General features: G+C 38.6%; 1 protein-coding gene across 7 annotated transcripts in view; it reads left to right on the top strand.

Moving 5' to 3' along the window:
- The window catches only part of ubap2a (ubiquitin associated protein 2a), a 114876-nt gene that overhangs the window by 58748 nt on the left and 39976 nt on the right, over positions 1-16152 (top strand). For 6 of the 7 annotated variants that reach the window (XM_087989954.1, XM_043687679.2, XM_087989938.1 and 3 more), the window contains 6 exons: positions 1762-1939; positions 2440-2690; positions 5843-6009; positions 6619-6808; positions 9469-9499; positions 15198-15375. In XM_087989954.1, coding sequence (XP_087846080.1) covers positions 1762-1939; positions 2440-2690; positions 5843-6009; positions 6619-6808; positions 9469-9499; positions 15198-15375 — 995 coding nt within the window. The remainder of the gene's footprint in view (positions 1-1761; positions 1940-2439; positions 2691-5842; positions 6010-6618; positions 6809-9468; positions 9500-15197; positions 15376-16152) is intronic. The other variant, XM_043687601.2, reaches the window with a different exon arrangement.

A 16152-nucleotide genomic window follows, 5' to 3' on the forward strand; every position in this document is an offset into this window, starting at 1 on the left:
ATTTTCTGAAAGATTTCAATTAAAGTTAGATTCTTAAAAGTTAAAACAATTGATTTTTGAAATTTGGATAAATGCAGGACTCTTTTGGGTTGTCCTCATGAAGTTGTATGTGCACATTACTATTATTCAAACTTGTGGCTGAGCTGATACTGAACACTACTTTTTAGTTTTAACATAAGCACTGACCTGTATAGATTACTTTTAAAATCTGGTCATTTGGCAGGTATGAAGAAGAAAATCTTTAACCAGTGGAAGTTCAGTAGATGAAGCTTAGTTGAACTGTAAGTCATGTGTTAAAACAGTAATTTCATAACAGACTCCATTGTAGCTCTGTTTCCTGAAAGATTTTATTCGCTAATTTAACTAGTACTTTTTTTGTTATCCCCTTTCAACCACCCAATGGAAATTAATTTCAAGACTTTCTAACGCCACAAAACATTACTCATGTAAAGCCAATTATGAACTATATTTACTGAAGAGATTTTGATTTAGTTAGTTTCATTACTAGGAACTGACCAAGAAACAAACACTTGGTTTAAAATTTGATATTTTGTACTGCAGTTTGAATGTTGGATTAATGAAAGTTTTTGTTCCTGAATTAATAGAAGAAGCCTGCTGCACATAAACACTCATACTTCAAACTTTAAATTATTTGTTTCAGCACTTACAGACGATGCTTTGTCACTTCAGCTCGTTTCTTCAGATGCTAAACTTGAACTGCAGGACTCCTATTTTAGGTAGTAAATTGAAAGCACGTTGTTTCTGATTTGATCAGTGAGCTGTTAATGTTCATACATGCATAGCATGTAGTTGTCTTTACAGTTAAACCTCCTCCAAGCTAAAGTAACTGCATTGTTAAATCGATTTTTGAAGGTTGTTTAGACATTGCGTGTCAATAAAATTGACACTTCAGTGTAATTGAAGGCCTTTTGCAGCAAGGCAGTTATATGAACAGTATTTTTCAAGAGATTTCCATTTAAAAATGGTCCACATACTCCTCCAATAATTGTTTCATTTCAGTTGTGTACACAAAAGATTTTTGAAGTTCTGCAACATGCATTTTTAGATAAAATTCCTGTGACTTGTTAGTGTATTCATTTTGAGCAGGTAGTTTTTGGGCAACTAGGAAACAGTGGTGAGGTAGGTTGGAGGAAGAAATAACTTGATTGAAGTCAAATCCAAGTGCATTTGAAGTACCTTTCTGGGTTGGGAAACCGATTTTTAGGCATTGTCTCTGAATTTTGGGATTGTAATGCATTTTTATATATTTAAAGTAATTACTTTCAAACTGCACAGGAATAGCTTTTTATCTAGCAAAGATTGTTTTATTCAGATCTAGCAATTTTTGTTACTGAACAGCATCTGAACTAGTGATCTGTGTTGGTGTCAAGTCTTGTATTTATCTTGATTTTGGGGTTTTGTTTCATGGCATTAATGGGATTTTTGTGGAACAAATTGTACACTTACTTGGCTGTTAAGTGTACAGTTTGTACTTGGGCTGGACAGCATTCCATTAAATGTCATGTGCAGAGTTGCTTGTCGATGTACATCAGTGTTTAAAATTGTTAAAAATGTTTGCTAAATTGGTAAGTTTTATGCAAGAAATGCATGAGCAACTTAAAACAAATGTATGGATATTTTGTTTTAAAATTCCTAAGCTCAAAATACCTGGCAAAGTAAAGACCAGTATTGTCCTTATATATAGAATAATATTTAATGCTTCTCAGAAAACAAACCTTAATTATTTTGTTTTCTTTATAGTCTCCTGGGTTTGGGGAACTTGCAGCTACAAAAATCCCCAATTCTTCAGCGTCGCAATTACTTGAGCAGTTGAATTCATCTAGTTTGGGAGAGATTTCTGCACAGGCCAGGAAAACAAGTAACAACACTTCTTGGGAAGACCAATCAACTTCACAGTCAACAGTCCTGAGCCAGTTTGGTCAGTATTTCATTATAAATGAATGATGTGTGTTCATGATATTTTATTAAGAAACATTTATTTTCTTCTATTCCAACATTACAGCTAAACGTCTTTCATGACTGCATACATCTTTTTAATAAGGTTGATTTTAGAAAGTCAAACAATTTCTTGACAAAACAGAAGTGTTAGCACTTTAAAAAAAAATATCTTGATAGCTGTATAAATTTGCAGGAGCAAAAGATAGAAAAATGCATCACAACAATTTAATCAGTACAGAAGCCTAGATGTCTTTTTTGTAAACTATGCACTGCGATATTGTAGAACTGCAAAAATTTCCTGTGAAGGAGCTACAGGAACATAGTAATTGCAAATGAGAGGAGTGGATAACAAATATATCTTGTGGGTAGAGGTTTAGCATGTAAATGGAATACAAGAATAAATGTTTTAATCTAAAATGTGCACAACTCTTGATCTGTTTCTTAAACAATTTTAAAAGCAGTTATTTGGGCATCTTTTAGACTTCAAGACCCAGCCTGAGCCTTCACCTGTTTTGAGCCAGATGACTCAACGGCAGCAGCAGACCTCTGAACCAGTATTAAATACCTATTCCTCTCAGATCAAGTTAAGAGAATTGACTCCTGTTGATAGCACTGCTGTTAAAATTATACAACTGCTACCTATCTCCACAGACAATCAAATAACCAATGTTCAACATATACAGCAAAAACAACTTAAAACACAGAAGAGGAAGGTACCAACATCTTCTAAAGTAAGTTGAGAAACAGTTTTGTTATACTGTGTTTTCAGCTCGACTACTGGTGTATTCACATTTAATTTTCTGAATTAACTTGTTCCTTAATCTCTCAGCATTTAAATATTCCAGTGTATTTTGAGGTTTAGGATAGTATTTTCCCTCCTTTTGACTTTCAGGCAAGAGTAGAGCAAAGGCTGTTTGCTGGATGCAGTACATGACATTTGATTACAGATTCAATAACTTAACCCTTTCCAAGGCTTATCATCTGCACTATATGTAAATATCACCATTCCTGGATATGTCCTGTTCCATTGGCAGGACAGTCCCAGTAGAGATGGCAGCACAGTGATATTCAGTCTGATATCCAATTGCCATGCAAATTCTGGGATTCCAGAACCATGAAATCTCATGGCATTAGGTCAAACATAATTAGCAAGATATTTCCTTGTCTATGTATCTCGGTTGATGACTCTGCTCCTCCATGTTGAACAACCGTTGGAGGATGGCAAGGGTGTAGAATGTATTCAGGGCAAGAGATTTCAGTGTTCACCAACAATAGTTTGGCAGCAGCATGACTGATCAAGCTGGTTAGGTCTAAAGGGCATAGCTGTTAGACTGGGTTTGTAGCTGATGGTGAAGGGAAAAACTAGTCCTCATCCTCATCCTCACTAATTTCCCACAGCTGCATCTGTCTATGACTATTGGTAAGGGTGGCCACTGCTTAGTTATGATGGAGTCTAATTCAATCCTTAACATTATACCTTGCATCATGTGTGGCACTATTACTGTACTAAATGGGACAGAATTTGAACAGATTTAGCAACTCAAGACTGTGTATTAATGAGGCACAGTGGGCTATTAGCACAACACTCTTCCCAATACAATTGGCACCCCCATGGTCCAACAGCAATTAGGATCAACCCTGCTTTCTAAAAGTGTAGGAGGGCATGCCAGGAACAGTACCAGGTATAGCTGAAAGAGGTATCAACCTTGTGAAGCGTACAACAGGACTAGAGACGAACCTTGATTAACCGAACGAGATGGGCAGGCACTATTTCATTTGGATAGTTGGTTATTCAGTTAATTGATTTCCTCTGGATCTTGGAGTTTTCTGTCAAGTCTACTCCCTGTTCAGGAGACTAGGCAAAGAACACTGCGCGTGAAAACCCCTCCGCTCCCACCCATCCCCAAACCTGGATCCCGTCCATCCCCACCCATTGTCTGATTCCTGCCACCAGTCCCTCCCCCTGTCCTCAACTAACTGTGTATAGTTTTAGTTTTACATGGATTCATGCATGTTAAACTTTGTAAACTAGAGAGGGTTAGTCAGTCTGACATAGCATTGGGACACAGACAGATTTCACACCTATTGTTTAAAAACGTGAGCTAACTTGAGAATGTAATTTAAAAGAATTTTTGGGATTGACATATCAAAGAACAGAAACCAGCATATCCCATTCTAAAAGATGCAGGATTTGATCTGATCGTTTACTGTATCACATCTCCGTGACACTGGACTCCTTTTGGCTGTAAATTCTGTGAGCATGATCCTAACCTCCAGAACAACCTGATGAAGGAGCTGTGCTATGAAAGCTAGTACTTCCAAATAAACCTGTTGGACTATAACCTGGTGGTGTGATTTTTAACCATGTACAAAAACACTATTACATGAGCCAATTTTAATGCTACATATCCTAACAAGTCTTTTGGTACTCTGCTTGAAGGAAGTTTCAGCCATCTGCATCTAGTTCTATGCTCATGGCATTCTTCTCCCTTCCTTCTATACTTGTCAAGCTTTTGCTTAAACACCTCTATACTGTTCACTACTTCAACCACTCCCTGTCACAATTAGTTCCACATTTTTAGTATGTCTTTTATTTGCCTGTAATTTGACTCGGAGAATAATGGTTTGCAGTTGAAAAATTATTTTAAGTGCAGGAAGTCTTCACATCAACAGCATTCTTGATCATCCATCTGCTCCATGTTTTTGCCCTTTTGTCATGGCACACAAGATATCCCTTCACAGTGATGTTTAAAAAGTGAGAAGGCTGATGCCCAACAATATGGCTGAATGCTTTGATGTAAACCACTACTTTTGAGTAACTCGAGCGTTGACTGCATTGAGTTTGGAGGTTATGTTTGGGGTTTTGCCAGTCAAGCTAATATGCTTTCCAAGTCCCAACACTTTTCAAATTGTCTTTCCAGAATGCATCTTAACAGTGAAGGTTTGAGGCCAGTATATTATTTTGTAATCAGTGTGTCTGGAATGATTAATGCTTTTTCATATCCATAATGATCCACATGTAGCTCCTGATCATTGTGTATTGGCATGTGGCAAATCTGAAGGGCAAGTTTTCAATAATCAAAACTGAACCTAAAGTGCTTGGTATACAGCAAATTGGTCAACATCTGTGATAAGTATGTACTTTGCACTTTTGGTAATCTAGCTTCTCTCATGGGCCTTCTGTTTTAATATAAAAGAGCAGTTTGGAGTTGATCTTCATCTAGTTTTTAGTAGATCGAGACATACGAGGGTTCAGTATTTAGTGATTTGACTCAATAGAAATGTGGTGTTGAGAATATATTTAGCTATAGATTCTTCCTTGGACTTCATAGTCTTTCTGGTCGAAGTTACTATTAAGCTGCAAAGTATCAGTTTGACTTTGATTCTGGTTTTTATTCAAATGTATTTATACAGATCTTAAAGTAGTGGACCAGAACGTAGTCTCCCTTCAACACTGTTTTGATTTAACGTTGTCTCCTAACATTCAGCATTTTAATTCCAAAATAGACAAATGTATAAAGTAAGGACCTGAATAAAATAAAGAATTTATTGTGATCTCCATACAAGATCAAATGATTTGCCTTCTGTAGATGATTCCTGACGGAGAGTTGTGTATGAGGTTTGAAGATTGTTCCTATATCATTTGATGTCTCTTCTCTCCACCCCTCTGCCTCAAAACACACATGCGGGCACACGCATGTGCGCACATGTCCATATCTTGTTTCCTTCCACAGACCCCATCCCATAAGTGGTATTTTGTGTGGGCTCAGCTCTGTGTTCAGCATGAATTGTCAACATTACAATTGCTGACCATAGGAATGTCATCTTTTGATCTCAAGCACTTTTTAAAAAAAAAACAACTCCACTTTCTCTTTCCATTTAGATTCCTGCATCTGCTGTTGAAATGCCAGGATCAATTAATGTCTCTGAATTGAATGTTCAGTTTGGAGCCTTAGAGTTTGGATCAGAGCCATCTCTGTCTGAATTTGGAACAGGAAGCAAGGAAACCATCAACCAGGCACAAAACCACTTGTTCTCAAATTCTGTAAGGTAAAAACAAATTTTGTCGTCCTCCAACCTTCACCCATAGTGATCTGCAGTGTCAGCTTTGCTAACAAAGAACTAGGTTTTAAAAAGTGCAAGATACTTAGCTACTAAATGCAGCTGTTATCAGTGCTCTCTAACAGATTTGCTGAGGCCCAAGGTATTACCTTGGTGTTTTCAGGTGGGATAAATATAAAAATATAGAAGAAAAGCAATAGGGAGAAAGTGATATTTCAAAAGAAAAATGCAAAATTGTTTTTGGTAATGTTCCTTGAATTGCAATGAATTGCAATTGTTTGACTGTACAGAATTTCTGTTTCTGAAAACAGGTTCTGCAATCTTTTTGTTTTGTACTCATGAGGGTAAACAGCTGTTCTATTTCAAAGGGATCAAAAAGTTGTGTGTTGCCATGGAGAATGCAAGTAATTAATGTATTAAAAGTTTAGTGTTCCCTTGGAAATTTTAAGTGCAAGAAAAAGCTTCAGCATACTACCTTTTTCAGCAAGTGAATTGATAAAATACTTATCATTGATTTATCCTTTAGGCATGGACACATTTATGCAAGCTTATCTTCAGTAGCTAATGTGTAGCATTAAATTTTATTCTATAATGTAGTGATTCGATGTCACAGTTTTTGTCGATATCGAGTGCAGTTCAAGAATCAACAGATCCATCTTCCATCAGCTCTTGCAGCTCAACAATTGCTCAGGTTACTTCAGTGACTTCAACAGTTGATCAGAGTTCAGTGCATGGAATACCTTACCAGAACTCCCTTGGTGCAGCTCAAAAGGAAGCTTCCTCACAGGTGACTGAAATTTTTTATTCATATTTTCTAAGTGTTCAGCTTATGGTTGAGGAGAGAAATACCTTTTGGGATGGGGAAGGTGAGGGTGTGGACATGAAGATGGCTTGTACTTTTTCATGCATTGTGGGAAGTTACATAGTGGTTTCCTGTGATATATAGCTTTGAGTGGACGAGTGCACTGGTAATCAAACTTCATTAGTTTTGCGTGGCTTGTGAAGGAATAATGTGAGCGTTTAATTTCACCACCCAAATAATCAGTTTCTCATAGTTCTTATCCAGGACAGAGGTTCCTTCAATAAACTTTTTTTTAAAAAAAGCTTAAAGCAACATGTTCTACCATTCACAAGAAGCGGAAAAACTGGCTATCAATTAAGCTATCCAAATACATGCATTCACATAAACAGATAAGCCATTACAAATCTGGAGAGATGTGGGTTTTGAAGAGCAGGTAAATGGGGAAACATTCAATGGGCCGAGCATCCAAATTCGACGGATTTTGAAGTGCAAAGAGGTCCAGTTGATTTTCCTGTCAGACACTGACATGTTGACCACTAGAGAATCGATGAGATCTTCAAGCCAGACTTCAGTTCAAGTAGGATGTTGGTTGGATCATGGTTTTTGAATGAAAGTAAAAGATTGAGCAAATTAAAGATACTGACTTCTGGACCTGATTTTTCAGGTTCCCAGAAGATGCAGTCTGTAATTTGTCATGCTGTAAGCTTTTCTTTTCAGGAGCAATCTTGCTTCTTTATGATTAGCTTCTAAGAGATTTGTTTCACCTGATGCACCTTAGTTTGAGTTGAGAGGCAATTGCTGGGCAACCTTGAGCACAGGCCCTCCGAAATCAGTCTGTCCATAATGAAACCAATAAAAATGCATCTTTTATCTCTCAAAGCATTGCTTGTCTGCTATTCAAGGTTACTTGCAATTAAATAGCAGATGCTTAAGAACCCACATTAAACTTTCAACTTCAGTAATTACTGCTGAACGCAATCCCAATAAATCATGCATCCTTCAAACCCTTTAAATCTATTACGTCTAAACCGTTCCTTATTCAAATTCCTCATAGTTCTTTGTAATAAAAAAAATTCCCAACACTTAGACAAGCTTGAAATGACAACTATACCACAACATGCAGTGTCCTCAGCCAAAGTTAGATTCAGTCTTGTTGGGAAGATGATACAGGAGGTGGAACCATAAATGAGCTAGGAAACACCGACAAGTCAAAACAAATAGTGAGCAAGGTCAACCCTTCAAGGCAAATATGCTCTAAAATGAGAAGCAACTTCTGACTTGAAAATATGTTGCCCTTTCTTCACTGCCACTTGGTCAAAATTCTGGAAATTCCTCCCTAACAGCATTGTAAATCTGTCTACAGTACATGATCTACTGCGTTGACTTCAATCCATCGCCTTCTGAAGGCTAGCTACAGGCAGGCAATTGATGTTAGCCAGTCAGTGATATTTATGCTCACTGAATATAAAAATAAGTTGGATTGGTATTGAATGCTCCTTACTTGCCTAGATAGAATCAGCTTCAAGGACACATGCTGAACATCATGCAAGGCAAAATAGTCTGCTCCATTGGCACCCCATTCAAGGTTCAACCTTGACTCCCATCGCTGCACAGTACATGCTGCTGACACTATCTCCAAGGTGCAGTGCAGCAACTCACCAATGCTGCTGTGATAACACTTCCCAAACCTTACAAGCTCTACCAGCTTGAAGGACAAGGGCAGCAGATGTATGGTGATGACATCACGTAAAGATATTGCTATAAGCTACATCATCAAAAGCTGTGTCAAACTCCCTATCAGCAAAGATGTTCATAAAATTTCAAGACTTCAATTGCTTAAGGAAGCTCACTGCCACCAGCTTGAGGCAATTTGGGATGGGTAATAAGTGCAAAGTTAGCCAGTGACCCCTAAACCCATGAATGCTATTTAGAAGGATTATTCTGGTAACCTGCTTTTCAATCAGACTTGGTCTAGCTGGATTTGTCCTTGCATTTTCACCAGCAATTTGCAAAATGGTCATTTAACAAGTTGGCAAATCATACAACTGTTGGCTTGGCACTAGCTTCATTTGTTTGTTAGATTTTTTTCTTTGTTTGCAAATAGAGTGTACTCTGGTTATGAATTAAACTCCTACGAATCTTCATGGTGAGGTGGGGGATCTGTTAGCCAGCTGTCCAGCCAACTGAGCTTGCATTACTGAGTGCCAATGGTATGGGTTCAGATCAGACACCTGCTGAGGTTGTAATGTAAGACTCTTCCCCTCAACCTTCCCTTGCCAAGGTACGGTGACCTTTCGGTTAAGCTATTAGCTCATGTCGATGTCTTTGCTTTCCCCATCTCACACTACCCATCGACCTCCCTGTACCCCACTTCAAATTTGCATAGTCTTCAAGCACAACTGTGAACACCATGTTTTTTGAATAGCAGCTCTATGAAGCTTAATTCTTAACTACTTTGTGAAGTCAAATTGAAACATATTTGATCTTTTCTGTAGCTTTAATGATCCATAACAGTTTTCTCTTTTGAAAGTTGAGTGGCAGCATCTAGTGTTTTGCTATCCCTTCAGATGAACAGCAAATAGTTTGTTCCGTGATCTAAGATTTGTGTACAAAATGAGTCAAGCAGTTTATCTTTTTGTTTACAGATTGGTCTTGGAACACATCAGGCACTCGAAGGTGAGTGTTGAAGTCATCAATGTTAATGCATAACATTGTAATATTTTGGTTTTACTGTGCGTAGGATGGTAGTTCAAAATTTCTTGTTGGTTTTAGCCTTTAAATGAGACCTTGAACAATACTTTCTCTTCACTTTTGCAGGGTTTGTAAAATTGTCACTTCTGTTAGCCCATGTTGTATATTTGAATAAGATAACCTTTTAGATCACATTTAAAACATTGCAAGTGCACTTTTAATAAATACGTGTATCAAATTTAACACTCTTATCTTTGGGCAATGATTTTCTGTGTAAGCATTTTCACAGCTTGGATTTGGTGCTCTTATTTAAGTCAGCAAAGGTAGGCTTCCAGAATTAAGCTGTGTATGAGAGGGAGATGACCATTCTAATGCGACATTTAAACAGTAGAGCACATGTGGAGGTTTGTAATTTAAGTAAATACAATTTTTCAGTAAGAAACATAGCCAGATCTTTCCATTTTAAGGCTGTAGTTTTTCGTCAATATTATTACTACCAGGGACTTGGAGGCAGCACCAGAGCTGTGTGGGAGGATACCAAGCAGGTGAGTACACTTGCCAGGGACTCTGAGGTAGTTCTTTTATAGCGTGACAGTTGTGCTCCAGTGCAGTGCCGCATTATAGAAACAATGCTTTAGAAACAGTGCTTAAAGTCTTGGTGATGTAATTGTGTTACAGCCAACTAGTTTTAAAAGTTCGCGCTTTAGAAATACTGTCGCCAATTCATCAATTGCATTACAGCAAATTGGCATTAATGAAGCCCAGGTTATAGCAGAACGACCTGTAGTTAGATTCAGGTGCTCAAACAGCCGTACTGAATTGGGGGAAGTGGGGAAGTACATCAGTGATGTCACAAGAAAGAGTCACTGTTGATTAGCTGGTAAGGAACAACCATTTCTAGTAAACTGGATAAGTATGTTAAAGAATTAACTCAAGTACCAAGGATGAGAAAATGTCGGAGCTAGTAGAATAGTGGGATAAATGTGATTAAATAGGCCAAAGTATAATAAGGGAATGGGATTATGATAAGGGGAGTATGTTTAAGAGTGACTATTAGAAAAGTTAGCAAAAGTAAGTTCAAGTTTTAAGTTGAGGCCAACCAAGTGGAACGTGTGACCTGTCATTTGGGAAGTTATGGACCTGACTGGCATCCTAGCTGACTATATTTGTGGAAACGCTTCCACTTGCAGAAATTTGAGCTTAGGGTTTTGAAGCTTAAGTGGCGGCTAGAGTCACTGTGGCACATCGGCAAGGCTGTCTTGTGGTTAGTGTATTTAGAGCGCAGCTTAGCATGTCTGGGAAAGCACTGAGAAACAGTCACAATGATCCAGATTCTCTTACCCTCCCTTCTGCACCAAATCTTGAGCCACGCTGCCTTTTGCTCTAATCTCCTATTTTTGTACTAGCCATCAACTGGCACTGGGAATCAGTGGAAAAAGCATTGATACAAGCCCTATCATGTCGAGGGTAACAAGTAACTGCCAAGCTATTCTAATCCCTGCTACTTGAACTTGGTCCATTTCCTACTGTGCCCTGACATTTTAAGTGCTTGACCAGATGCTGCATAAATGTTGCAAGAATGCATGCCTCCAGCCATACTTGGGCAGCATATTCTGTAGTTCTACCATCCTTTGAGTGAAAGTATTTTCTTCTAATTCCTCTAAACCAGTTGCTCCTCACATTTTAAACTTTCAGTTGCTGGTCTTACTCGTCTTAGATACTGGTAAAAGATTCTCTTGAACTATTTTGTATCCCTAAATCAGATCTCCCCTCTGTCTCCTCTGTTCCAGGCAGGAAAAAAAAACAGCCTATTCAGTCTCTGAAGATTTCTAACTTTGAGTTAAAAGTTGCACAACACCAGGTTATAGTCCAACAGGTTTAATTGGAAACACACTAGCTTTCAGAGCGACGCTTCTTCATCCAGTGAAGGAGAGTCGCTCTGAAAGCTGGTGTGCTTCCAATTAAACCTGTTGGACTATAACCTGGTGTGTGTGACTTTTAACTTTGTACACCCCAGTCCAACACCGGCATCTCCAAATTATAACTTTTTGAGGTTATCCTTTTTAATCTACTGCCTAGCTCCACGAATTTGTGATGCAAGACCTCATCCCTTCTGCCTATTCAACATTGGTACCAATACCAGAATCTCGAGCTTAGCGCCACCTTCTCTGGGATGCCCTGCAGTGTTTTTTTTAGTGACATCACTCATACTGGCTCCAAGGAGGCATCGTTGTCAACCTGGAATCATTTGTCTGTGCAAATGCCTCTGTTTCCATAACTAATGAATGCCCAATCATTATTGCTCCTGCTTTCATTTTCCTCCCCCTTTTATAGAGTCAAGCTGCTTGTGATGCCAAAGCTTGGCTCTGATTGCATTCCCTTGAACCAGCACCAAATCATCCTCCCAAATCACAAACCAATTTGTGAGCAGAATACACTACCTTCCTGTTCCTCTTTGGTATTCACCCATTTCTTTGTCCTCAATTTCTTGAGCTGCAATTGACCCCTCAACATTCTTGCGAATGTGTTACTAAGTGTTCGGGAGAAGCTTGAACTAGTTTGGCGGGGGAGGGGATACAAAGCATACTATAATTAAGAAATCAAGACTGGATTTCAGTCATGTTGAGTTTTGGGGATTAAGGCAAGGTTGGTGGCCTCTAATAGAATTATAAATCAAGACATGACAAGGGTATGGCTTGATGTGTAGTGATATTGTTGTCATCACATGTTAAGATAGAGGCAACTCATTCTGGGGTATAGGATTTTCAGGCTAGGTGGTAAGGTGAAAAAGAGGGGCTGGTGTTGCGTTCGAGTTCACTTATTGCAGTAAGGAGTGACAAATCTTGGAAGGGTATGTAAATTAGGCTTTGTGGGTAGAGCTTAGGAATACATAAAAGGGGGCAGTCACATTGCTAGGAGTGTATTATAGACCCACATGTAGTCTCAGGCAGTGGAGGAACAAATATATGTTGATAATTCACCCAAAGTGTGTAAAATAATAGGGACCATGAGGCCATTTCATCTGCTCCAACGTCACATTTTGATTATTTCAAGTAAAAGGTTGAGAGGGGGAGCATTTCTTTAATATATCCAAGAGAATGTTTGATATCAGCACATAGAAGGTTCAAGAAGGAACTGCGCAGTGCTGAACCTAATTCTAGGGTGTGAACCTGGACAGGTGAGGTGGCAATGAGGAAATATTGTGGTGATATTGACCATAGTGAGATTCAAGTTAGGGAAAAATAAAGGATAGCTTGCAAAAAAAAGTTTTGGATAACAGGCAAGTTTTATTAAAATAATCTAATCTAATCTAATCTATCTAATCTAATATAGCATATGACCAGAGTATATAAATTACAGGGGAGAACTTAGGAAAGCAATGAGGATAGCTAAGAGTGGCATGAAAATGTTTGTATGCCAGATGACCGCTATAAAATTAGGTAGAATCCTATAAGTATATGGGCAGTAAAAAGATTACCAGGGAAGAGAGTAATGCTCATTGGGGATCAAGGAGGTAATCTTTGCCAAGACTGGAGGATGTTGGCTAGGTGTTAAACAAGTACTTTACATCTGTCTTCGTTTTGGAGAAGAAATTTGTAGGTACAGAATTCAAAGGGGGCTAAAATTCTTAAATAGATTGACATTGAGAGTGAAGAGGTACTGGTGATTTTGTGCATAATTCCAAGTTCCAGTTATACCAGAGGTTATTGTCGAAGGTAAGGAGAAAATTAAAAGGGTTCTGACAAAACATTTAATTCCTTCCTGGCAACAGTGAAGGACTGGAGGACTGCTAATGTGGTTCTACTTATCAAGAAAGATGGTAGAGATGGAGTAGAGAATTACAGACCAGTGAGTCTCTTCTCAGTGGTAGGAAAACAATTGGAGAAAATTCTGAAGCAGAACTAATCTCCATTTGAAAAAGCAAGTTTTTGTTCAGGGATGGCCAGCATTGTTCATCAGAGAGGATGATTGTCTTCGGAGTAAAGGCTAAATAAGTTGGAACTCTCTTCACTTGTGTTTAGAAGCATGAGACGTGATCTCATTGAAACATTGGATTCTTAAGAATTTGACAGGGTAAATATCGAGAACATTTCCTCCTCATAGGAGAGTTGAGGACCAAATGGTAGAAAGCTAATTTAGGACTGAGATGAAGAGGAATTTCTTCTGAGTTGTCTTCCTACAGTTCTGTGGTAAAGTGTTCTAGAGCCCTGTTGTATATTTAAGGCTGATCAAAATCCATTTAGATACTTTACGTTTTTCAATGACACTAAGATTGGCTGGGTGGCTAATGGTGAGGAAGAAGGTCTTCAGTTACAGGAACATGGGTGGTCAATGGGTAGATGAGTCAGATGGAATTTAGTCCTGATGTGAGGTGATGCGCTTTTGAAGAAGTAACAAGATGGAGGACTCATTGACTGGCAGGATAGTAGGGTGCTCAGATCTTGGCCTGTTTGGCCACAGATCTCTGAAGGGAGCAGGGCAGGTTAATAGGATTAAAGCATATGGAACACTTGCCTTTATCCCTTATCAGTTTTGACATAGATTATAAGAGCAGGGATGCTAGTTTGGAGCTGTACAAAACTTTGGTTAGACTGCGGCTGGAGTACTACTTGCAGTCCTGGTCGTCTTCTCATTTGAAGAGAGGTGGTTGTGGAGGAGGTTAAACAGGATGTAATTGAGTTGTAGCATTTTAACTACAAAGAGCGGCTGAATAGGCATGGGTTGTTTTGTTTAGAGCAGTGAAGGCTGACTGGAAACCTGATTGAGGGGCATGGACAGGCTAGATTGGAAGCAGCTGTTCCCCTTAATTGAAGAGTCAAGAAGGCATAATTTTAAGGTGAAGATAGGGTTTGGGAAAACTATGTTTTACCCACAGTGTGTTGGGAATCTGGTATGCACCTGGAAGTGTCTTTTCACTCTGGAGTGTGGGCATCTTGAGCTAGACCATAATTATTGTCCATTCCTAGTTGTCCAAGGAGCAGTTAAGAGTCAACAACATTACTATGGGTCTGAAGTCACATTTTTGGGTGCCAAAGAGTGTATTATCTAGTTTGTAGGCACTGTATTACTAGGGTTTGAAAAACTTAAACTCCCAATTTTATGAAAATACATGTTGCTTGTAATTTTCATTTTTTAATAAAGGTCACCTATCTTATAGCTACAGTAAATTATCCAGTCAGCTTATGAGTTTATTTGATTTGCTTGTTATTGACCAATTAGAGTAATTGAAGTTAGTGCAGAAGGAGGCTATTCAACCCATTGTGCTTGCTCCTGCTCTATTACTTGTACTAGTTGCTTCTTCCCTGCTCTTTCTCTCTGCCCCCGCCCCCAACCCATTACTTGCATACGCTGTCCAAACAATCATCCAATGCCTGACTTGGACCTCCCTCTACATTCCTAGGCTGTGCATTCCATACCATAACTACCTGTTATGAATGTATTATTCTCCCAGGATCCTTGCCTTGTTTGCATATAACTTTGAAATTGTCATATTGGGACATTTAATATTGTTGTCAACATAATTGTGTCTGATTTAATCTTTTGTTCTGTCTATTCATTTTAAAATGTCAGCCATTTTATTGCTTATTAGAACTGTTTTGGGGATACATTATTTTAATGTTTGTGAAGCAACTTATAATTGCAAACATAAAATATTACAGATGTTAACTTTTTCCCCACCCAGCCACAATTTGTCCCAATGTGAAATCCGCTGAATCTCCATCTTTGTCAAGTGTGAATTCACTATCTACTGGAGTGTCCACTGCTTCTCTTCTGCCTACAGTATCGCAACATTCTGCTAGCTTGTCCAGTTTGAACCAGACCAACGAATTGCCCAGCAGCTCCATTTCACAACTTAGCACGTGGGTATCTGACCAGTTGTTAATTCTTGCTTGGAAAGCTGGTTTACATTGATAAAATGAAAGAAAATGCAGGGAGCATACCTTGCAATGGATGCAGTGCTTAGGAAGGATAGGGGGAAGATGAATGGGGAGGGGAGTGAATGAAATGCTGTTTGGAGTGGTGTGTCACAAATAAGGAGAAAATTAAATTAAACTTTTTGTTATTTGCTAGAGGTTACATATTGATTAGGTAGAATCCAGAAAAATGCTTTTCAAGTTAGTTTTGTTCCAACACGTGCCACTAGCTTGCACCTGCCTAATTATATATGAATTAGAGATCCATACCTCAATTTAACCATTACCTGTTACCTTTTTCCATTTGGCCTCTAGTGTTCCTGCCAGACTCTACTGGATGATTTTAACGCATCATTCATAGTGCGAGGGCTTGGCCTAACCTTAACCTTAATCTGGGATGAGACTGGAATCCAGACATTACTGGATCTAACATTGTCACTGGCGGGAGATCTGGTTGTGCAAAGAAGACCAGCTTTGGGAACATGGTGAAAGTACTTTTTAAAAGACTTAACTCAATAAAAGGAAACATGCATTGATTCTAGTTTAATTCATCCATGGGGTGTTTCTCTGGTTAGGTCGGCATTAATTACTTATACCTTGTTGCTCTTGAAGGAAGTGAACTGCTGCAGTGACTTTGGTTTAGGTAGATCAGTAATGCTTCCCAATTATCTGCTGAATTTGGATGCCAGCTTTTTGTGACTTGTATACATGGAATTTTTAGAT

This window comes from Chiloscyllium plagiosum, unplaced genomic scaffold (genome assembly GCF_037043375.1).
Source record: "Chiloscyllium plagiosum isolate Xiang-an unplaced genomic scaffold, Cpla_swu_hap1 HiC_scaffold_1, whole genome shotgun sequence".
NCBI lineage: Eukaryota > Metazoa > Chordata > Chondrichthyes > Orectolobiformes > Hemiscylliidae > Chiloscyllium > Chiloscyllium plagiosum.